We start from the raw sequence: 23,901 nt of genomic DNA, 5'->3' as shown, positions 1-23,901 counted from the left end.
CCAGAACACTGTTTGAAGCTAGAAAGGTGGCAGGGTCCGCCACATATAACCAAAGTAAAACAGTATGAAATTGTGTAGTCCTTTCTGTCATGGAAAAGGAGAGTTTGTTTGTTTAGGCATAAAAAAAATCAGTCAATGAAGATCGTTCTGTTCTGATTAAAACTTCTTCCCCAAAACCACATAGTGCACCTTTAAAGGGTTAGTGGGAAGTACTAGTGCATATGTGAAAAAAGTAGTATGAAGCCTTTTGTGGCTCCAGAGGAAGCTGTATTTAATCTCATAAACTGCCTCCAGTGATGTAAATCAGTGGCTTAGTTGCATTGTGGGTAATGTAGGCGCAAGGTTGAGAAAAGAATGTGTGGCATGGAGGAGACATCTCTGGTTCTGCTGTATCGATTTGTTTTCAAACTGTCCATAATGAGTCCGACAGTGTTATAATGTAAAACCTCGGGCCAGCATTACCCACAATGCAACCTGGCAACCAAGTGACATCACGGGAGGCAATTTAACCAAATTCACGCAGCTTCGTCTGGAGCCACAAACAGCTTCACACAACTTTTTTCACCTATGCAGTAGTTTTCCCCAAAGACCTGTAAACACGCTGTAATGTATAAAATTGGTGGAGTTGCTCTATAAGGTGGCGAGCGTGTACTGTGGCTATCTCCTGCTTAAAGTAGCCATAATAAGGAGAGGAAACACAGCTACTGAATAGACCTTTAGTGACAGACATTTCTCAACGAAAATTAACTGTGCACTTCAGCTAACGTGGTCAAGATGAGCTCTGGGTATTCAGAGAAAATGGAAGTGTGAACATATACGACTGGTTATGATTTAAAGCTCCAGAACTGAATGGACCTCATGGTGAGATTGTTGAGTCTTTAACATCGGATCAGTCTGACTCGCTTCAGTTCTGCATTTAAACCAGGAAGAGACCATATGCACGATCCTTTAAGGAGGTAAAAACAAAACAAAAAAAAACACCTCTGTGCAAATTGATAAAGAAGTTTCAAAGTTTACAGACATGTTGGTATTTATGTTTAATTTTGTGTCCAGCCTTATGATAAATACCAATGTACAGTATATACTGTCTAAAAACCACCTGGACATGAGTTAATTCAATGATTTTAAAAGGTTAAGTTATTTTTAATAAGTAAGATAATTACATTGAGTCTGGTATAATAATCATTCTGGCTTAAAAACATACAAAATATTTGTACTTAATACTGAAACCAGTACGGCTCAGTGACCCTGTTTCAGTGCTGACTCTGAGAGGTATTGATCGGCAGCCCGAGGCCTCCGGTCTCGACGGCAGCCATGTGTGACTTGCAGAGAATAAATGGTGTGCAACTTCAGACAACAGTGTGGCTTACACGTAGTGGGGTTTTCAGCGAAGCTAATGAGTGCTATAGTGAAGGCGCTTGAATAATTTGCTTAGAGCTATAGATAGATATGTCCTCTTTATTAACTTTATTGCACTGCACCTCACAGAGGAGGCTTATACCAGTTACTTTTTAAAAAACTCATTACATGTGTATATATATATATTTTTTTTTTTTACAGATTTTATGAACTAATCTCATAGAGTACACTGTATGTAGAAAGGACTGTGTGTCGGCTGGGTTGTCAGAATCATAAAGCTCAGGTTGTTCATCTATAGCTCAGGGAAGACGTGGGGCCTCTGTTAGCACCGTGTAGACAGCATCGACTTAAATCTTAAATGTGACAGCCTTAACTTTACATATTTAGAGCAGTGTGGTAAAAAAAACCCCACTGCTTTACATCAGTACATCTTGCACTTGGACCAAAAAGTATTTGGAAACACGCAGTATCCTCATATCAGCATGTGGATCCATTTCACGACTGAGATTATAGATATAAAAGTACCATTTTAGACCATGAATTCTATATATTTTGAATAATAAATAATGGTATTTACTTTCCTGCAATAGACATCTTAATTGTCTTCATATTCACTGCATGATATAATGAATTAGATATGAGAATTAAAGGTATTTGCAATTACTATTTGACCCAAGTTCATGTCTTAAGATGCAGTGCACACAGTGCCTGCAGCAAGTGTAAAAAGAAAGTAAGTGCAAACGTCTTACAGAGGTAACAGAGCAGTGAGTCAATGTGTCAGAACAGTACATTGGCACCTTGGCAATGCTGAATGGGTGTAATAACCCAATCTGACCCTGATACTGGGTGAGAGATGAAACAGGAAACAAAGCTGCTACAGCACCGTGAGTGTGTGTTTCAGTACGCTGGTATGGCTGAAGAGAAAACAGGCAGAAACTGTATGAAAACCTTGTCAAGATAATGATATAACTCCAGTACAAAATGTGTTTCACAGACAGACCAAGTTGCTGTTAAGGCTTTGTTGTAGCATGAGCTTGTAAAGTGAGGTTCTCCGATAAATAATGCACCCATTAAGTTGTTACAAAGGTAACACCAGTGTAAGAGTTATGTTTCCCCAATATCCAGTACAAAGGTTGATACATTGCTGAGATTTTGGCATGTGAAGTGCTGAGGTCGAACATCACAGTATGTACAGATTATACTGCTTGTAATACATGAACACAAACACTTCTTTAAAAAAAAAAAAAAAAGGCGCTCGTTTGTGTCCAAAAACATCCGTCTGAAGCCACTCTGCATCAGTCAGTCAGCTCAGTCCGTCTTACAGGTTAAACACAGATTACATTGTACAGTTTATAGTACTTTGACATGTCTTAGTGCTTGAGTTAAAAACACACTTCAGTGAAAAGTAGACAAGTGAGACACTTGTATGAAAGAGCATCCAGCAGAAGTGCAAGCTGTACAAAAGAGAAAGTGAAAAGAGCTTAATACAGTGTGTATTGTCTAAAAGTTTAAAAAGCGTAATATAGTGGGTATATTCATATATTCCTCTTTTTCTTTTATATATTTTTACGTCATCTCTTCCTGCACAGTCCCGCTGTATATAATTTTGGCTTTTAAATTTCTTTATTGTTCAAGCAGCATTGTGCAAACACTTTAATACGTTCTGTCTTCATCGACCTTTCCTCTGCCACAACCTTTAAATTCAATTCCTGCTTTTCTCAGTTACGTTGAAGCAGATGTCACAGGGTTACAGAGAAAGGCATGACTTTGTCAAATTGGCATTTATTTACTAAGATCCATCCATCTGCCCAACCACGAATCTTTCTTCTTTTATTTTTTCCTTGCAGGACTTCAGTCCTCCGCTCCAGCAGAGGGAGCCATCTCTCTTTCCCGCCCAGTGCTCCCACTCTCAGAGCCTGTGATCAACCAGCGGTGGGAGAAAATACGCTGGAGGACAAACAAGGAGCTGGATCCTCTCCTCCGTTCACAAAAGGAAGGTAAAACATCTGAAGACACAGGAGGAAGATTACGGGATGTCTTCCCCCTCTTCTTCTCCTCCACCTCCTTCAGGCTCAGGCTCGTCGGCGTGGGAGTGCGTCTGTGTGTCTGAAGTTGTGTGTGCGTATCGTAGGCGGCTCCAGCTGGCCTTGTTCTTGTGCAGGTGGCCCATCATGGTCTGGCTGAGCAGGCTGGGTTCGGTGAAGCGGTGCCACTCCTCAAACAGAGGCTCCACGATGTAGGAGATGAATCCTGCGAGAAACACAACAAAGGCGGATCATCTCCAGATCAGTTGAGGAACTTCGGTTCAGCATTCGTGATAAGACTGTATACAGTAACAGGTAAATATGTATGTGTGCACTCACCTATCTGAATGGCTGGGACAGAGTCAGCCTGCTGGTTACACAGAGGACTAATCTCCAAGTCAAACTTTTTCTCCAGGTCACCTTTCAGGTTTAAAGGCAAACTTTAGAAGGCAGTATCCACATGAGTGAAACTGAAGACAGCTATCAGGATAAATCCTCACAGAAACTGACTAGTTCAATAACGTACAGTCCTACTACAATTATAGTGTAAAAGCGCTGCATGTATCCCTTCTAAAAAAATGAAGTACTTCTCCTTGTTAATTTTTAATTTTGAACTGAGAGGACACGTTACTCACCCTGCCTGTAGAATTCCTCACACACCCTCTCACTCCACTGTCGGCTCAGCTCCCAAACCCGACACGGATTACAGACGTCTGCACACTTCAGAGCAATCTGACGGCACAGGCGAGAGAGAGATTCACACATGACGTCTACATAGTTACCATGTTTGTGGGAAACACATGGTGTTAGGTTGGTGTGCAGTTTACCTGCAGTATAAAGTGCCTGTGTGAAGCCAGTTGGAGGTCCAGGTCCTGGTTGTCCAGATGTTCTCTGAAGGTCAGCAGGAACTCATTCTGCCTGCTGATGTCTGTAGCCAGGATGAGAGAGCCCAGCTGCTGTTCCATGTCCTGCCTGTAGATGAGAGGGGGCGCCACTGAGCTAAAACAACAGACTCCACTAATGTATGCACATTTTTGATTCTACCTGACAACAGCAGCAGGCAACATTTTTGGAAATATAGTTTGTTTACCACAGTACACTAAAAAGACATGCAAACCTCTTGGAAAATAAAATTTAGTTAAAAAAATGGTAATTCAAACAAAAAAAAAATCTACAATATTGATATCAGCCTTATAAATCCAGTGTCAGACAACTCTGGTGTGTATATGTGTGTGTTCTTACGAAATGTCCGCAGGCAGGTGGGACAGCAGTCCTGACTCTCGCAGCATGCCCACAGTGGATCTCCAGTGGTGGCTCTCCAGCACAGACGTGTTCTGTACAGGACGGAGTAACATCCAAAATGTGTTTCAAACAGACTCAGAGACAGGCTGGACACTAAGTAACACACACACTGACACATGTCACTGCCGCGTGTACCTGGTAGAGGGACGCCAGGTGGTGTCTGGTCTTGATGAGGAAGGGCTGATTGACCCCAGGATGGTCCACATCGTGGGCGGCCGCTGCCATCAGACCCAGGAACACGTCCAGAGGACTCAGCTGCTCCGCCAGCTGCAGATCGTGAGGGACACGTGCGGTCATTTTAAATGAACGTGATTGCTTAGCTTCAAACATTCAGGAAAAACACCACGAAGAGCTGAATTCATAATGGTTATCCTGGAAAGTGTGAGTTTCCTCGACGTTGTCAGTTAATTGGTTGATTGATTTGTAATTTAAGTACTGCAAAGGACCATTTTGAATAATTTTATAATTACTAATTAACAGGACAAACATTACAATAACCTCTCAAATGACATAATTTTAGCTCAAACAGTGCCTCCATTTTGAACTACATGCTCAAAATTATGGATTTAATTCACAACAGACCTATGTGTGTGTCACAGGGTGAAGATAAATGCTTATTGCTCGGTAAAGGACAAAACGGCATATTGATCGGAGAATCTGCAGGCTTGTGAGTGCGTGCTTGTCTTCAAGAACACACTGGCACGTGTGCTACATTAAATCCAATTTATTCCGAGTGCTTTTAACAAAATAGGTGCACCGCAAAGTGCTTTAGAGAGCAACAGAGGACACAAAAGCAATTACTGTATAAAGGGAAACGATGCAAAGACACCTGATCCGGTCAGAGGGCCGTGGGCTGTGGAGGGATGTGTTGTCGAGTCGAAGTGAGCAGGAATTATCTTTCAGCAAGAGACACTAATAGGATCTGTCAAGGAAAAGCTCAGGGCTAGTGAAGCCTTGTAGGTGGTGTGAGACAGAAGGAAACGGAGAGTGTGTGTGTGTGTGAATACAGTATTATTCATTACCTTGGGCTCCTTCAGGTAGCAGTACATGGCTTGAGTGACATCCGCAGCGTGAACAGCATTGTGATAGGGATTCTGGGAGTGGTAGTCCTCTTGCACCATGCCTGGCAAGACACGACACAAAGATAAACCTCATTTAACAATATTAGCTTAATGTCATTTAATTTGATTATCAGAGACTGTTGTGTGTAAGAAGTATAATCCAGGTTCACAGACTGATGTTGTCATTCAGTAGGGAATGTTTAAAAGCACAATTTAGATTTCTTAACATTTCTTTGAATTGCAGATGTCGAGCAACAGCTGTGAGATTCTCTCAAGAAGATGTTTATACCAATAATGATGGTTCTTTTGTTATTTACTTTGTTTCTCTGTTATTTATTCCTCCTTTTCTACCAAGAAAACAAAGCAATCTTCTTTATCATCATCAGCCCGTCATTACACTAACTTTTAAACCGCAGAAATTAGATCAATCAAATTCATGAAACAACCTTTAATGAAGCCTTCTTTCACTTGAAAGACCTGTCAAGTGACCCCTGTGGGCAGGTTCTCTGTTGTTTCATGTCTGAGGAAGTGCTGGCGCCTGAATCATCACATGGTCGTATATTCATTCATGTTCATGGGAGCATTATGTTGTGTGCAGACTCACATGTACTTTTGTCCCGCGCATAGTGTTCATCGTGTTTGGATGTGTGTGCTTCTGTAAACCTTTTGCACTTAGTTTCCATAACAACACGCAGCTCATTGTTGCTCTGCTGTGTCTGATAGCACCGTTTAGCATAGTTTGGATACTGGATTAATATTCACTTACAGCAAAGTCCCTTTGTTTTTATTATTGGGAACATGAACGCGGTGTCTCTTTCGTGATGACTGACTGGCAGACAAAGGACCAGTTGACGTCAGTCTGGGATTTCCTGCAAAGTTAAACCCTTCTCAGCTTTCGAGAGCACGCTGACCCGCCAAAAAGGCCGCTGGGTGCCCTTTTTACAGAACAAATGCTTTCTATGGGGCTGATGATCAGGTTGACGACTTGCATGGCAGCCTCTGCTACCAGCGCATGAATGTTTGTGTGAATGGGTGATAATGTATCGTAAAGTGCTTCTTAACGACTAATTTTTAATGACGTTAAACAGACATTTAAATGTAGAATAGCTGACTGGTCCAAAGGTAAGAAAATAGTCAAAACTGAGCACAATTTAAAAAGGCGCAACTATATTGACTGACACTTCTGTGCGGCTTACCGAGGAACCTGTGCAGTTTGACCATGTCCAGCTGGAAGTGGTGAATGAGACCGTAGACATTGAAGAGATGGCACATCAGAGTCACCAGGCTGTTACCTAAAGCACACAAATTCATATCTGAGAATCTCATTTTGAAATTTTAATCATCATTTAACTTAGATTTTAACAAAAAATAAAATCAAGTTGACATGTTATGATAATAGATATTCAAGTTTATGAAGCATGTAACAATTTTCAGTCGTACAAAACGCCGTCTTACCATTAGTGAGACGATCGAAGAGGAAAATGTCAAAGTTCCAGGTGCCTACTTTTGATAGCATGTGCTGTAACAAAAGAAACTGTTTTCAGAACAGATATGTGGTTCACAGCTGATACACACACTCAGTGTGTGTGTTGAGTTGTCTTACCGCAGCTTGTCCCAAGTAGTCGTCATCCAGTAGGTGAAGTGACCCCGGGGTGTGGGGCACCAACCCCCTGAGCAGCCTGGAGGCGTGGCAGTATCTCTGAAAGCTCAGCAGACGCTTCACCTTCCTCCTTGTGCCAGACTCTACCTCCCCCTGCTGGGCACCCGCTGAAATGACAAGGTCAAATGATTTACTGTCCCTGACCATAAGGAGTCAGGAGACCTAAAAACAGATATGTATTTCAGTGGTTGGTGCCTAAATAACTATTGTTTAAAGGGTTGTTTAAATATTATTATTTATTTAATTTTAGGTATCAAAAAAGGACTTTCCATTAGACTGAGGACATTCGCCTAAATTACATTATTCATTTCAGATATGTGCCTAACATATGTCCTCGCAGCTTCTTTTTATGTTAAAATATGTTAAAATAAAAAAAGCACCAGAGCTGAGGCAACTTATATCTATCCATTTATATTCTGGGTACACCTAGCTACAATTAATGCAGACTAGCACAACTTTCCTGCAATAAATCCTCCCTTTATGAAGTCTATAACGTACTGCTTTTGTTCAGACTGTTTTAGAAAGGTGGTGGATCATTTTGCAGGCTGCAGTTCGTGGTGCTGTTGAACTTTTTTTGAGAACTTTACTCTCTCTGTAATAATAAAAATGTCAATTCAGTCCCTAGTCAGGAGACTTACTTTTGAGGATTCGCAGGTCAATCAGCGGGTAGGAGCCTCGTCTCTCAACCAGCAACACACCAGCATGACCAGTGTTCAGTCTGCCATCAGCTGCAAACAGAAGAAGATTGATGAAGAAACATTGTGTGTTATCACTGATGTTCTGTTGTGGTCAGTTTTGGGGGACATGCCCCCTGAGATCCGTGAATCAAACTTTCCAGGAGGAAGCAGAGAGAGAGAGGGTGGGTGTTTAGGAAACAGAGGAAGAAAAGCATGAAGGAGCCTCATGGCTGAACGATAAGTGGAGCAGTCAGAGGGGTGATGAGAGGACAACGGAGCAAAGTGTTCCCCAGTGCTGCACATGTCCCAGCAGTGATGTTCGACACGATCAGCCTCATAAAATCCGATTTAGAGTCGTTCTGAAATCAGGCTCTGTGAAACAAGAGGATCTTTGACACCGCTGAATCACCAGGACACCGTGCATCTGGTCCCAGTTTGCCCAAGCAGAATGGATTTCATGCCACGGTGCAGCTGTTGTGGTGCACGTCTGAACACTTTGTATTCATCACAGCGAGGCTGCCCTGACTGCGTACGTTCTGTTCAGACAATAATTACTCTTGTTTTCTGTGTTGTTCCACACTGATGCTGATTGGCTCGAGTGGTTCATTTTGAGCAAGTGCCAAGGTAATGTAAGTTTATGTCAAGTCCCCAAAATGCAAAAAATCAACACGTTTAATGTGCATTTCTCAAACTGGATTTAGAGTCTGACTGAGATACGTAGAAAATATATTTAAAAACAATTAAATCGTAGTGATTTAATCAAGTATTTATGAAGTGCTTTTGAGGACACAAAATATTGCGATCTATATTGTGTATCGTGATATACCCTTAAAATATTGGAAAATTATTTTGAGGCCATATCGGCCAGCCTGATGGACTTTTTTCTATAAGGCTTCAGGAGGAGAAGTGGAAGACGTGGAAGCCCTGAAATGCCCCTCTACTGCTTAAAGAGGTGCTATGTAGTTTGAAGATAATACAATATTAATGAGGTAATAATACAAACTCAGAAATATTAATTTTTTTCCATAACTGAATAAACAGGTCAGTTTGTTTATTCATTTTGTTTTCAGCCATGAAAACGGCGAGTTTGTTTATTTAGTTTGTTTACGCATAAAAAAAAACTACATAGTGCATCTTTAAATTGTCTTTTCACATATTCATTATCATTATTTTTTCATTGTTTTCGATACTTCTACTTATTTATGTATATTGTAGACCCCCCTCCTTCTCTTATCTAAAATGTATAAACATCCCATGTTCCATGTTTGTGCTCTAGAATTACAACATGACAAGCAAGAAGAATGGATCCCTCTGCGGTGGTACGTATGAAAAGATGACTGTCTATGCTGTTGCTATCGAATGAGTCTAAATATTAAGACATCAAGCGTTCTTGTTTATGTCTGTATGTCTGCAGAGTCCTTGAAGCACTCTTCTCGGTTTTAATCCTTGCCGTATGGGCACCTAGCCGACAAAGAAGGGAACACAGCAGCACAATGGATCCTTGGATACTGAATACTGCCTCTGTTTAAAATGCGCAATTTGCACACACCCTGAGGCCTGAGACAACAAGACACAACAGAACTAGGCCCTAAGTCACAGCTCACATGCACGCACATGCAACTTGCACTTGAATAAACTAAAAACTGTGGGAATGCTGAATAATTTACAGATCAGATGTGAGGGAACTGGAGCGTATCATGTCCCAGAGGTTGCAAATTCACATCACCTCTTTGACTCCGCGAAACAGCTAAACTACCTGTTAATGGGGTCGGAGTCGCTGTGGTGACTCCCTCGGGGGTTGCCAGGTCTTGCCTCGCGTGTGTGGGCTGCCAAAATGACAGGCAAGACTTTACAGGCGGTCGTTTTTTCTTCGATGTGTGCTTGTGCTGTGGTGGCTAGGCAGCTATACATAAAACATAGGGTGGAAAAGTGGCATCATTCCCTATTTATGCATCTTATAGTCCGACAAACAAATATAAACCGCTTGGGGGAAGTGACTCAGACTGCTAAAGTGAGGCAGAAGAGTCCCGCTGGCCTAGTTTGAGCAAGAAAAAGGGGAAAGCCTCTTTGCTTTTTCATACTGCGTGCTGGCTGCCAAGGAGAGGAGGAAATACATCATCTGGAAAAAAACACCGCAGTAACACTCAGATCACCCCCCTCCAACACAGACAAACACACACACCATCCTCTTCGCTCCATACTTCTATTTTATGTGTCACTCCATCCTTTATACCTCCCCTCGTTCGCTCGCTCCCTTGCTACCTCCTCATCATCATCCTTCATCGCTTCACAACACCCCCTCTCTCCTCATCTGAGCCATCCTCTCGCCCCTCCATCGCCGCCGCCGCCCCACCCCTCTCCTCTCCTCTCCTCTCCTCTCCTCTTTCCCTTCCTCTTCCTTTAACTCTCTCTGTGGTAAATAGGTCATTGTCTCTACGCGGCGCAAAAGTGGGTCATTTAGGATGAAAACGTGAATCAGTTGGAAAGGGTGTTTAAAGAATGCACACGCGCCTCGTCAAACACTCACTGGCCATGTACACACACACACAGACAAACAGACACACACTTGCAAATGAGGTTAAATCCCTGATTCCAATAACAAGATCACCCACACACACACACACACACACACACTCACACATGGGGCAAAGATACGAATATGTTTGCTTGGCTTCGCCTGAATCTGTGGGTGTTTACGGCACATATAGAGCTGTGGGGCTGTTAGTCACACACACATCTCTGCCATATGCAGCGCCAACACTCAAATACAAACAGCTTGAAACACACGGCGGCAGATGGTATGTTATGTGTTATGTTTCCTGCTGCTTCCTTTAACTGGACACATCGGCGCGTACAGCGTGTCCACACAGCTGGCTGGAATCTCCACATATAGATAACTCACTGACGGGGCCGACACTTTTATTTTTCTGCAGCGATTTGATGGGCGGCATTAGAGCAAGCCAACACATACGTTCAGTATATTTTAGATAGGTAAAAGGGGCATTGTGTTACTTTTTTCCGACCTCTCAACAGGCAAATTGGCTCTTTTTGAACTCCACCAAAATTTAAAATACACGCCTGTTTTTCTCTAATGTTTACACACACAAATGTAAAACAGTTCAGTTCACCTTTAAATGACTGAATTTAATTGCATTGTTAACTTGTTTCCTCCTGCTTATAATAATAAAGCTTCTTTGAATCCTCAGAATACATGTAAACGTGATGCTTTGTCCACAGACCATCTTTTTTTTGGGGATGTGTAAAAGTATAAAAAGAAAGGAAAATGTGGGTTTATATTTTCTTTTATATACATCCTATGGCTAATGCCAAGCATTACTTCAATGGCCAATAATCCGCCACTTATTATCTAAAACAATTGAGTAGTTGTTTGGTGCACATTTTGTTGGACGATATATTGTCCCAGAAATGATTCCGATAAACAATATAATCATCATTTTAAGACCATTTTATGCCACTAATGATAATATAATAACATAATAATGCAACCTTTCAAAGAGAAATGACATTTTAATTCTCAAGATTATTCAGAGATTGGAATGGAATAGGAACATTTTCTATAGAAAACAAAATAAAACCACACAACCAAAACAATAAATTAAATGTAAAAATAAATAAATAAATTAAAAAAATGCAGAAGTTGCTGCATCTAAGGTTGTGTCTGAAATCATCCACTCATTCATTGCTCCCTACCTCACTCACTGTTCAAATGACAGAACACTTCTGGACACCACTTGGGTTATTTTTTTCCCCCCCTCCAAGGCAACTCATGATGGTTTGTGACCATTGTACACTTCTTTTCATGATGCATTGTGGGATACTTTGAATCGACTATTTAGGGTATAATAGATCTCATTATACATTGGGACAGCACTTCAAAATGGTACATAATAACAGAGTACACTATACAGTGGGTAGTGAGTGATTTTGGACACGACCCAGGTAATGAAAGGTATTCTGGCATCATGCTGGCTAAAATGTTTTTGACATTCTTGTGTGATCAAACACGCACGTAAACATAATGAGCAACATCGAGTCGATAATTTAGTTATCTTGACAGGCCTCGTTTGGTTCATAATAATGTTAGTAAAATTGTTGTGAAAGTAAAAGTCGTAACAAAGTTTCCGTAGGTGTACCTGTTGAAAGATTATTACTGGCTCTTTTTGTGCAGAACCTGAAAGGAACTGTGCCTTAGTTTATTTTTTAAATAGTGTCTGAGCCTCTTCTTCATGTATTGCTATGACAAATGTCTTAACAATAAACCATTATATTTTTTATAAATGTTTTCAAGGTTTAATCAACTGTTTCACCTGTAAGCTTGGGTTAAAATGCTGAACTCTGACACACAGTCAGCTGTACTCTTTCTACCTAAATAAACGTTTTCAGCAGTTTTCGGTCCGTGTTACGGTAAATGTGAGGATGAATCACCGTGACTAGATCTCACGGTGTCTCGACACATGTTGTATGTGGAGAAATCAAATATTGGGCAGATAGCCTTTCACGCTCTGTCGTGTGGAGTCATCAAATGAATGAGGTCACCACAACGCAAAGGGAAAGTCACAGGCGGTGAACAGCATACAATTGTCCATTTTCCACCTTGTGAGTCACTGCTTGCGCACAGGTAATTCCCCACAGTGTGAATCATCGTTCTTCAAAAGCACTTAAAAGATATGCTGTATATACTTCGTCCAATGTTATCAACTGATTACTGATTCAAGTATCATCCTCTTTATACGCTAATATCAAACTCAAGTCAAGTCGTCAGTGCGTCACAATCATTTCACCAAATGGCAATGACATCATCATTATCAGAAAACATTTGACAGTTTCAGTAATTGTGTCAGTCTGACATTAACAACAGAATGATATCAATGTATGAGGCAGAACGTCAAGGATTAGATCATCAAGACAGATCATTGGTTTAAGGTCAAATCATCACTCCTGTATTGAACTCATTCACATTCACAACTGGCAACAAGGTTGCTTTGTGTCACCGGTGTTACACTCCAGACAGACGGACAGAGGCTCGACTGGTGGCGTCACGTCAGTGTCATCAGTCCAGCTGCAGCTCACCAGATGGTAACGCAGCTTTATTTAATGGAGACTCTCGGGTTTTACGGCCCAAATCCCTCGCCTCACTGTCTGCTCTGCCCGGGTGTCTGAACTGCCGTGGACCTTGTCTCAACCCACAACACTTCTGAACACACGTGGACGTAAACATACGGCCAGAGGCGTGCTTGTCAAAGATAATCTGTCACACACACACACGCACGCACTCGTCAGAAATGGAAATGTGCACTGAGGCATGGTTGAACATTCACAAAGAAAAAGTGATGCACAAAACAAGGCCAGAAACCCTTATTCATATTCTGTGACCTGCCAAAAAACATGACCACTGTTTTTACGAAACAAAACAATAAAACGTACACAAATCGTTCACATTGCGAAGAAATGTGCCCCAAAATGTCACCCATTATGGCGTGAATGTGTAGCGAACACGGTGAAACGAAAAAGAAATGAATACACAAGACATTAAACATTTATCAGAAATCTGACTCCCATAAGCTTAAATGTACTTGTATTATGTGCAAATTACCTTCCAGATGAGCGCTCCTGTCTTCTAAGTCATGCTTCACCACGTCTATATCTTCCTTCTCTGCTTCCACCCAAGTGCTCGCCTGACTTCTCTCAGGACCCAGGGGGCCTCCCCTGCGAGCCCTCCAGGCTGCCCTGAGCTGTCGTATGAGAGCTGGAAGCTCCAGGGCCAGCGACAGGCCCCCGCCGCAGGTCACAGGAGGCATCCTGAGAGGACCCCAGACCGGCGAGCGGGGCGCCTCATCTGGACAGACCCCGACTTCTACCCCGACGCCCAAACCGGAGTCCCGCATCCTGAGATCAGGGCCCCAAAGCCCCTCCAGCACTGGCATTCTCGCACCAGACAGAAAACAGATGGATGACGGGCAGGTGCAAGTAAAGGAGAGATCAAAAGTAAAGACGGGATTGAAACTGACGGAGGGAAGAGAGAGAAGGTGATGCTGGTGAAAAAGAGAGTGGGAAAGAAAAAGAGAGACGGCTCACTGTCAGGTAGCCATAGGTGAGGAAGAGGAGGAGGATAGACAGAGATAGAAGCAAGTCGGGATGTAGGACAGCGAAAATAGAGACTGCAGGCAGAGACGGAGAGGAATGGTTGCAGAGTGAAAAAAAAGGCAAAGGAAAAGCAGGGAGAGGGAGCAGGGAGAATCCAGAAAAAAGAAGTGAGAATCCGTCTCTTTCCCTCTCTCTCAGAGTCGGCCACTGACGGTCTGCTCCCTGCTTCTGCCGCATTCTCTCTACCCTCTACAGTCTCACTCGCGCCGATGTTGTTGTGGAGTCTGGAAGCACCTCCCCTCCCCGCTCGCAGCTCTCTTACACTCTCTCTCTCTCACTCTGCCTATATGCTGCTACGGCGAGGGCAGATGAAGAGGATTTGCGCGAATGCCTGTGGTGCCGTGGGTTCACCGACACAGCCTCTGTCGTTATGTCTGTCTGTCTCACGGTCAGGTCAGCAGGAACGCAGAGATTTACAAATATAAAATGTAGCATCCAACCTCACAGTGTTTGAGATAAGAGCGTCAGAATTGTGCTACAACAAGGCCGCAACTATTCTATATTTTTTCAATTATTCAACTCATTGTTTAGAATAAAATCTCGGAAAATAATGAAAAGTAATGAAAGAAGCCAATCAGAATCCTACAGCCCAGTTAATGCCCTCATATTGCTTGTTTGCATGTTCAAATTACAGTGATATAAAGAAGAGGCACACTCAGTAAATTACATAAAATCACATAAGCAGAGTCCGACAGAACAGAATAATCAACTCATTCTGCTTGAAGGTAAAACGAGGTACACGCTAAGCGAGTCACCCTTCATTAAGCCTTCACCAGTAAACACTCGAGTGGATTTGTTTTGATTTATTTGCTCTGAATTCTCCTGGCCAGGTGACTAAACCAGCCTTGGGTTTAAACACAACTGGGACCCCTGATAGAAGCAGAAGAACGAGATGTGATCGAAAACAGGAAGTCCTTGGAAAAATGCTCCAAGCAATGTAAAATGAGAACAGAACACTAACTGCATGCAGAACTAATCTGAACTAACAAGAGTCCCACTTTTTTATGAATTCCAAGTCTTGTCTTAGCTGAGTCTCATTAAATGACTTTAATGGCCCTAACTGAGCTGCTTTTGACTCAGATGACCTGGATATTCTGAATCCACTCTCCTCCTGTTGTCTTTTAATGTCACAAACACAGCCGAAGGCGATCCGGTGGTCAATTTTAATTAACCTGAACACAATTAAGTGGATGTGAGTAAATAAGACCTATTTGTTCCTCTTTACACACTTGTGATCATGAAGGATGCAGTGCTATAACCATTACATTTTTCCAAGGAAATGTTCCCTTGAGGAACAGTCACATGCAGACAAAAATACTGACACACACACACAGACACACACACACACACACACAGACAGGCAGAGACAGTCACATAGCCTTGAACATCACATATCAGACACAAGAAGCGGATTGCAAGAAATCATGAGACAAAGAGCGTTAAGATAAAAGATACAGACTGTGAGAAACTGTGAGAAGCGTGCAGTGATACATAACGTACAGCAGAATAATTCAGTGCCGATGCATCATGGCTGTGGACTGCATAGTTTTGTTGTAGCTATGATCAATTAGTTGATGTTGTAGTGCAAGTTTTGTAGTGTCTTGTTAGGTGCGGTGATATCATGAGAAATACTTTGTACTCGAGCAAGTTAAATCTATAATACAACAGCAACAACTTGATTTATTTAGACAGCTAAAGCTTTAAGCAGCTGTGGGCATAATTTAAGATGACTGAAACCAACAAAGACTACAAACCTTACCAAGCATGACTATTTTCACCAACACACAGATTTCCGGTCTGATTTCATCCTTGAAAAAACCCCTCTTATTCATAATGCTATCAATTAATCGGCTGATTATTTTAATGATAAATCACTTGGCTCATAAAATGTCAAATGTGGCGTCGTCAAAGTGCTTCTTCTGGCCAATCAACAGTCCGAAACACAAAGACTCTTCATTTACTATCATAAATGATAAAAAAAACGCTGCAAATTCTTAGACTTAGACATTTTTGCTGTCTGCTGTGCCTCTTCCCGTCATAAATATCTAACACATTTAAGAAGCGGCGCCGTGATCACGAGGCAAAATGGGATGATAGGAAAAATATGATTCTTTGAAGACCACACACTGAAATGTTGTAATCGTATCGTCAACTGGCACAGACAAGAGTGAACATAGTATGTCCAGTCATGCTTCTAAATTATAATTCTAATCAGCTCTTCAATCACACAAACAACATCATGTTGCCACTCGCAAGAAAGGATAAAAATCTGTGGAGACCAGACAAAATCTTGCCCGGACAAAATCCTGCTGTATGTGACTGAACTGGTGAGAACACATGAATAAAGCTGCAAAAGAATAATGGCAGAAGACAAATAGAGCTAAGATTCGTAACTGTGCGAATGTGTGAAAAGAAGGCATGTGACAGAAAGTAAGAAACAATGAAACACTGATAATAGCACAGAATGAGAGAGAGAGAAAAAGATACCAGGGAGTCAATGAGGGCAGTGGGAGTCTGGATGAGTAAACTTGGGAGCCGGCCAGTGGACTACTGGCACCAAAAGAAACCTCTCAAACACACGCACACACACACACACACACACACACACACACACACACACACAAGATGCATAGTTGAAAGTAGACAGAGATTGCTATCAGTGTCTACTCCGAGTATAGTGTGTATGTGAGTGACAGACTGACAGGCCATTTCATTTTTTTTTTATGTAAAGACAACAGTGGCAAGTGTTTGTAATATTGACATATAAAAAGATGGATGACGTGTCTCCACTTCCTCCCACTGTTAAAAAATTAAACTATCAAGGACACGAATGCTGCCATTTTGCATTGGCAACATTATTTAGAGCCTGGGTCTGTGAGTAGTGATCGGTTGGTGGAGCCAATCGTGAGCAGGGATGTTTCACTCCCTTCTTATAGCATCAAATATCTCATTGAGTCAGAAAAACATACATCAGGTGAAAAGATAATGACTTAAAATGTCTGGGAATTTGTTTTTTTTCACAGGTAATTTACACCTTGCCTGACTGTACCCTTTTCAAACTTATTCTGGGAACTTCTAAACAACTTGGATCTCTAAAAAGGGAAAAATAGCTTCAGCTACATTTCAAGGTCTGAGACCGTTATAATAAACAGCTACATGTTACTGTCTCCGGTTCACGATCTACTTCAATAAACACAACTGGAGTAAAACTCAACAAGGCCAGAAACAAGTTGGACTTTCTCCAGAGTTATGAAACTTACTGTATTGAGCCACTCAACTGGACAGTGTACACAGAGATAGCAGGAATATGCCTCAGTGTTTGACAGAGATTACACTGGGCCAAATGTGAGCGGCAGCCTGAGGCACTGCCACCAAATATTTGGACACTTTTTGCACTATCGATTTGCTGCCGACCATCTACTGTACATGGACACTCCTTTGCACTGTGGTATTCAGGTCAGTTAGGGTTCTTACCCAGCATGCGAACTTGTATGGCATTCTGCTCCGACCTTTTAAATGCGACTGCTCCACACCTCTGTGGCAGAGAGAGAGAGGGAGAGAGAGAGGGAGAAAGAGAGACTGAGATTAGTATTACAACACCCCAAAATACACACTGCTATCAAAGAGCATCAATGAACCTCGCTAATAAATAGAAACTGTGCGAAGAGTCATGGTGACCCTCTACTATTTTCTGATTAAAGGATTATGGGTTAAAATACAAATCTGAGCGATTACCTTGCACAATTTTTTAATGTTAGCGTAATTTATTGTGTTATCTCCTTGGAGGCATCTGTTTAAAAGGCTTTGCTTCATCTTAGTAAGAGAGGGTAGGTGTTAGAGACAGTGGCATCTGTCGTTTCAGTCGCGACGTGTCTGTGTGTTAGCCAACAACACTGAAAAAGTGGGTCAGGCAGCACGCTGGCATAAACTGGCAAAGATGTGGACATTAATCACAAGCTTCCACGTGGCTGGTCCACACGGTCAGGGGTCTCAAGTTATCTTTTCTTTGGTCATTTTCCATCAAAATGTGTTTGTGTAGAGTTCAAGTCACATGTTGTTGTTTTTCTCTTTTGCAAAATACTGTTAACAGACAGAAATACTATAAAAGATCAAATTCACACAATAAGTCAATACGATTGCATCATAAGCCCATCCTGTAAAGGCTGGTACTGTCATAGTGAATCATTCACTGTCATCACTGAAGAATAGTTAAGGTTAATGACCCCGATAAACATGAACAATAACCGTTAGTCACTTAGGGGTGTGACTAACAGCTATTTTCATTATCATTCAGAAATGAGTGACAAATGCTCACAACAATTTCCCAGAAACTAAGATGGCATCTTAAAAACACTACAAGGCAACTTTAACGAGTTATGAAACGGTCTCAATTTAATACAGAGCCTTTCATAAAGAAACAAGACCATCAGCGAGAACAGTGGCTATTTCTATATTACTATTAGTTTTTTTTATCTTATTTTATTTAAACTTTATTTAACCAGGAATATGCCAACTGAGATTTAAAATCTCTTTTACAAGGGAGTCTGATTTGGCGCCCCCCACAGTTTTCTGAGTGCAACACCACTGTTGTAAATACAAATCCCAGTCAGACATAATGTAGGTGCTAACTGCAAACAAAACGCATTACGTCATTAACTTTAAAAGCACTTTCACCAAAGAAAATGCATCTCATTGAATATTCGTTTAGCTACCATATTACATAGAACAGCAGAAAATCCTTACATTTGAGCAGCTGGAAATGACAAACGTTTGAAATCATAGCTTGAAAACAGCTGAAAAGATTAACTGATTATCAAAAAGGTGTCAATTATTTTCTGTCTATTTAACTTCTGATTCATATCGAGCCTCGATTGGCAAGTCCTGAATAATCAAGATGTCTGCTGTATCACTTCATGTCCCGGTAAAGTAATGTGACCTGTATTTTCCATCGCTGTTTTTAGATTAACACCAGACAATACCTTACATATCTCTTTCTGACAAGTTAATATTGATGATCAGCAGTGTGGTAATCTGCCATCATACCCTGATCTGAGGTCAGTGCCCAATGACAACACAAAGTCCTGTGCTGCAGTTCAGGCGGACTCTGCTCGGTACATTTTTCAAGCGAGGTCATCTATTTTTAATAGCTAGTAATGGCTATAATAGTTATAATGGCTCAACATCCGTGTGTGAGAGTTGACTGAGGACACTGAGCAGTGTTAGTTTAGAGGAACCTGAAGGCAAAGACATGTACACATTTGATAGAGAGCAGGAGCCCCGGCTGACCTGATGGACACAAACAAACAAAAAATCTGTTATCTCCTCTTATATACACTGGATCTAGTACAGTGTTTAACGTTGGCCCTGGGGAAGAAGACAGTCATAAAAGTGCACCTTGAGTGGGTGGATTTACATTGAAATTAGCTCACTGTTGTTGACTGCTGGGCAGGAAACGGGTGGATGGAGACAAACCAGAGGCAATGACGCTTCACTCATCCAGCCCACGTGGTTGGGGCATGTTTACAGGATGCCCTCTGTCAAATGTTTTTTCCGTGATCTCTAAGAGTATGCTCACATCATTACTCACCTCAGCTCGACAGCTCTCAAGTCAAACTCACTCTATTTTTGCTTATGGCTTAAGGCCTGTCAAACTGTTTACATTGAACAGGTCTGTTCTGTCTCCTGTATGTTCACCAAAAATGGATTTGGAAAAGTTTTGGACAAAATATATCCTACTGCTGCTATAAAGTATGTGTGTGTAACAGAAACAAACACATTTTAATGTTAACTTTTGAGTACATTTATCTATTTACACGGACAACTGTATACAAGAGGATTAAAATAAGGTTGAGAAATTCCTAAAGTCCTATTTCAATTTTCCACGAAAGTAATATAAACGCATCAGATAAAATGGCAATGCTTTATATAAAGCTCCTTGTAATAAATGTTAGTTAATATGGAATAAAACTTTCAAGTTTCTTAAAAATGCTTATAATAATTAACGCTTACATATTCTAACATATAGATATATAGAACATATACAGAATAATGTCAATAAGACTCTCATAAGCAGTGATGAGGTCCTTCTTTCCCTAATAGCAGACATGTCAAGTCATTTGGTTTAAGTCTCAAGCAAGTTCAAAGTAAGGACAAGTCAAGTCATGTCACAGGTTGATTCAAGTCAACTTCCTGCAATCTTACCTGCAGTATCTGATCTCAGTATGTGAGAGATAATTCACTAGAAAGTGGACAAAGGACTGCTTCTTTGGAAACCCACTAAAAAAAATCTACTAAAAGTCAAGTGGTTACACAATAATCCAGGCACTACAAATAATAAAAAAGTATCAAAATATATCAAGTCTTTATTACAGTGGCTTGTCAGCGGTGGAGGAAGAACTTAGATGCTTTAATCAAGTAAAAGTAGCAAAAACACATTGTAAAAAATACTCTGTTAGAAGCAAAGGTCCAGCATAATACATATTATATTGCTGTATTATAATTATTAAAGCATTATTGTGTTTATCTTAATAGTTTAGCTTGTAAAGACGGGGCCCGCTTTAAAAAGGTGTGATATGTAAGAATTTTTGTTTAAAAATTCTTAAGCCAACTAAAAATATTAACAGAATTTGAAGAAATAACAGTTTTGATGTTATCACAGAGATAAGTACTGAAGATAGCATGCTAACCAGCTAGTCCCGGCTTGTCCTTTCTGATAATACCACTTCAAGCTCCTAGTGCAGCTAGCTGCACTGCTAACTGAGCTAACTAGCTAATGGTAACTACAATTAGCAGCACTTATACACCAGGTTGCCCAATGTTTGACGTATGAATTCAAGAGGTGGCCAATTCATACATATTGTACCTTTAAAGATGCACGATGTAGTTTGTGGAGGAAATTTCAATTAGAAGACAAAGATCTTCAGTGACTGATTTTTTCATGAGTGAATAAACTGAATAAACAAAGTGAACTTAAAGGATGTCATAATGTTTAACTTTGTTTATATTTGGTGGACCCTGCCACCTTTCTCACCTCAAACAGTTTCCTGGGGACCTAATTTTCCTCTGAGAACAGCTTCTTTATTCAGATATGGAAAAAATTAAGATTCCCTAGTTTGTATTATTACCTCATTAATATTGTAAATATAAAAATTCAGAGTTTGAATCTCCTCCCCAAAACTTCATAGTGCCCCTTTAATTACTTTACAGACTGCTTGGGTAGCTTGAGGTATAATAACACATCACAGTTTGTCAAATAAATGTAGCAGAGAAAAAGTACAATAGTATAAAGTAGCAGTAGTAGTACCTCAAAGGTGTACTTGAACACCAAAACCTTCCCTATCATGTACTGGCCCCTGGTCTACATGTGGTCTGCAGTCCCCAGGCTGCAGGTGGACTGCTGCTGTAAAGCTGTCAATACACTGACGTGACGGATTACAATATTACACAAGGCCCATCACTGCAGCCTATACAGTAGAGGAGGTTATATATGAAGAAGAGAAGCACCAAAAATGACTATTCCTACCATGAAAAACACCAAGGTCACCATAAACTCCCGTCCTACTCACAACAACATCCATACAGTGATATCATAATAAGGATATCACACAGCATACATAATATAGAGCACAATTCATCACTATAAACTCTCTGTAAACACTTTACAGGAACATTATATGAATGTAACAACTGCTCTTCGTGGGCCTGCTTCAAAAACAACTCAAGCCCGTGTGTCTTTTTGACCCATATGTCGGTGAAGTCACGGTCTACGTACCTCGACCATTAAACAGGACATTTAACCATCGTGGCCGCTCGTGGATGGCAGGTGAATGCGACGGGACTCAGGCGCGTGCGGGAGTGTTTTCATGTCACGGGGAGCGCACGAGTGAGCCGCATACAGCAGGACGAAAGGTGACCGTGCCCTGACTGACACCTGTTTAAAATAAAAAACAGAACAAAACCCACACCAACTACTTCATCCTCCTCCCGCCGCTGTGCGTCTGCTCCGACCTTCCTCGCGCCGTGAGGACAGTGTCGGCTTTTTTAAAGACGCGAGCTGAAGTTGCCGTTTCCGCCCGTCGCGCGTGTCGTTTTGTATGACTTGTTAGTGTGAGCTGCAGAGAGAGGGGAGGGGAGGGGCTGGGTTGTAGCATCAGAGGGGCGGGACTTGCCTGGTGTGGACCAATCAGAGCGGGATACGATCTCTGATTCGGAGTTCTGATAGTGCTTTTATTTTGTAATACTTCGAGTGTGAGGGGGATAGTTTGCGAAGGGTATTTTCAAAATAAAAGGTTGTTTCTGATATGTGCTAGGGCCAGATAAATGCACTACAGGGGCCCTGGGGAGGAAGAGCTGTAGGCCCCTGTTGACCCTGTCTTTTTATCCGTCCTGGATTATGGTGATGTTATCTATAGACATGCCTCCGTCTCCACTCTTACTCCTCTAGACTGGGTATATCTCTCCGCCCTCAGATTGATTACTGGTGACTGTTATTCCTCTCATCATTGTATTCTTTATGAAAAAGTTGGATGGTAAGACATAACAGCCATCGGTTTCTGTTTCTTTTTAAAGCCTTGAAGGGCAACATGCTACCATATATCAGCTCTTTATTAAACTGGCCACAGAGTCACTATTCAACACGCTCTAGTGATTGTATAATGCTCAAAGTTCCCCAGGTAAACACTACATCTGGGAAAACTGCTCCATACACTTGGAACATTTTACAACGTACATTTAAACTTGTACGTTTAAGACTTTGATTTCAAACTACTCAGCATTTGAATGTAACTGTTTTTAATGCTTCATGTGTTTTGTCATGTTGGTTTGCTTGCAGCTTCTGATCATTTTCAGCACTTTTTTACATTTTATTTGTATTCCGTCATATTGCTTCTTATCTGTTATCGCTTTAATGTATTCTGTGTACTTGCGCTGTGATTATCTTTGTTGTTTCTGTTTGTTATCACATTTTTTTGCACCTATTCTGTTTTTTTTATTTGTACTCTTGACGTCATTGATAATGAGGCCTTGCGTGATAGATTTAAATAAAGGTTGAATGAATGAATGAATTTGTCAGATTTGTCAAGTTTATTGTCAAAAACACAAACACACTGGGCACAACATGTACTGTTTAGTTTATTTACTTGTTAATTTATTTTTGCTTACAGAAAGCAAAGTGGGTTTATATGTATATATATGTTTATATATATGTGTGTGTAAATATGTGGATATGTATGGTGAGGGGTAAGTGGATGCTGGAGAATGAATACTCAAATCATTATAACATCTATAATTATTTATGGGAATAGTACATGTTTATAGAAGAAAAAAAGGGATGTTATTGCTTTTGTTGCCAGGAAATGCTGAACATGGCAGAGTTGATATGTCATGGTTTAGTGAAATTATAGTGTTCCCTATTGTAAACAAAAATGTATCTAGGGAAGCATGTTAATACTGAGGGCGAAGTTCAGGCTCTGATTCAGTTTGTCTGTTTTTCCAACTACATTAACAAGACTAGAGTCCGTTAAATGTTTCAGAGCTCTGGAAAGACAAAAAATGTCTCATTTTCACCAATTTTCAGGTAAGACAAACATAAACCAGAAGAACACATCAGTGTGCGTCTGTTTTCTTCCTGTCTGTATTCTGTGAAGATGACCCTC

General features: G+C 41.0%; 1 protein-coding gene across 2 annotated transcripts; it reads right to left on the bottom strand.

Moving 5' to 3' along the window:
* Positions 1-2,247: 2,247 nt before the first annotated feature.
* On the bottom strand, positions 2,248-22,320 carry LOC311272046 (3',5'-cyclic-AMP phosphodiesterase 7B-like). 2 transcript variants are annotated; one of them, XM_084378140.1, is made up of 13 exons: positions 22,020-22,320; positions 17,723-17,783; positions 8,045-8,134; positions 7,350-7,513; positions 7,202-7,265; positions 6,943-7,038; positions 5,708-5,808; positions 4,821-4,952; positions 4,626-4,717; positions 4,211-4,355; positions 4,019-4,115; positions 3,723-3,803; positions 2,248-3,609 (listed from the first exon to the last, which is right to left on the bottom strand). In XM_084378140.1, exons 1-13 carry the CDS (start codon positions 22,038-22,040, stop codon positions 3,386-3,388), a joined length of 1,368 nt encoding a protein of 455 aa, XP_084234266.1. In that variant the 5' UTR covers positions 22,041-22,320; the 3' UTR covers positions 2,248-3,385. The 2 variants fall into 2 exon arrangements, with proteins under 2 accessions (XP_084234266.1, XP_084234265.1); XM_084378139.1 differs by lacking the exons at positions 17,723-17,783; positions 22,020-22,320 and adding an exon at positions 13,698-14,543.
* Between the last annotated feature and the right edge of the window lie 1,581 nt (positions 22,321-23,901).

The sequence above is a fragment of the Pagrus pagrus genome (genome assembly GCF_965226575.1).
Source record: "Pagrus pagrus genome assembly, chromosome: 16".
NCBI classification, from domain to species: domain Eukaryota; kingdom Metazoa; phylum Chordata; class Actinopteri; order Spariformes; family Sparidae; genus Pagrus; species Pagrus pagrus.
Note: the sequence above shows the minus strand (reverse complement) of the source record. Positions and strands in the feature narration are given on the sequence as shown.

Bases quoted from the DNA above. Each gene is read 5' to 3' on its own strand.
- LOC311272046 (XM_084378139.1), bottom strand. From the start codon at position 14,028: ATGCCAGTGCTGGAGGGGCTTTGGGGCCCTGATCTCAGGATGCGGGAC. The intron at 7,514-8,044 runs GTAAGTCTCCTG...TTGTCATTTCAG, and splicing joins TGACCTGCGAATCCTCAAAA to CGGGTGCCCAGCAGGGGGAG. The intron at 4,356-4,625 runs GTAAGAACACAC...TCTCATCTACAG, and splicing joins CACCTGCCTGCGGACATTTC to GCAGGACATGGAACAGCAGC.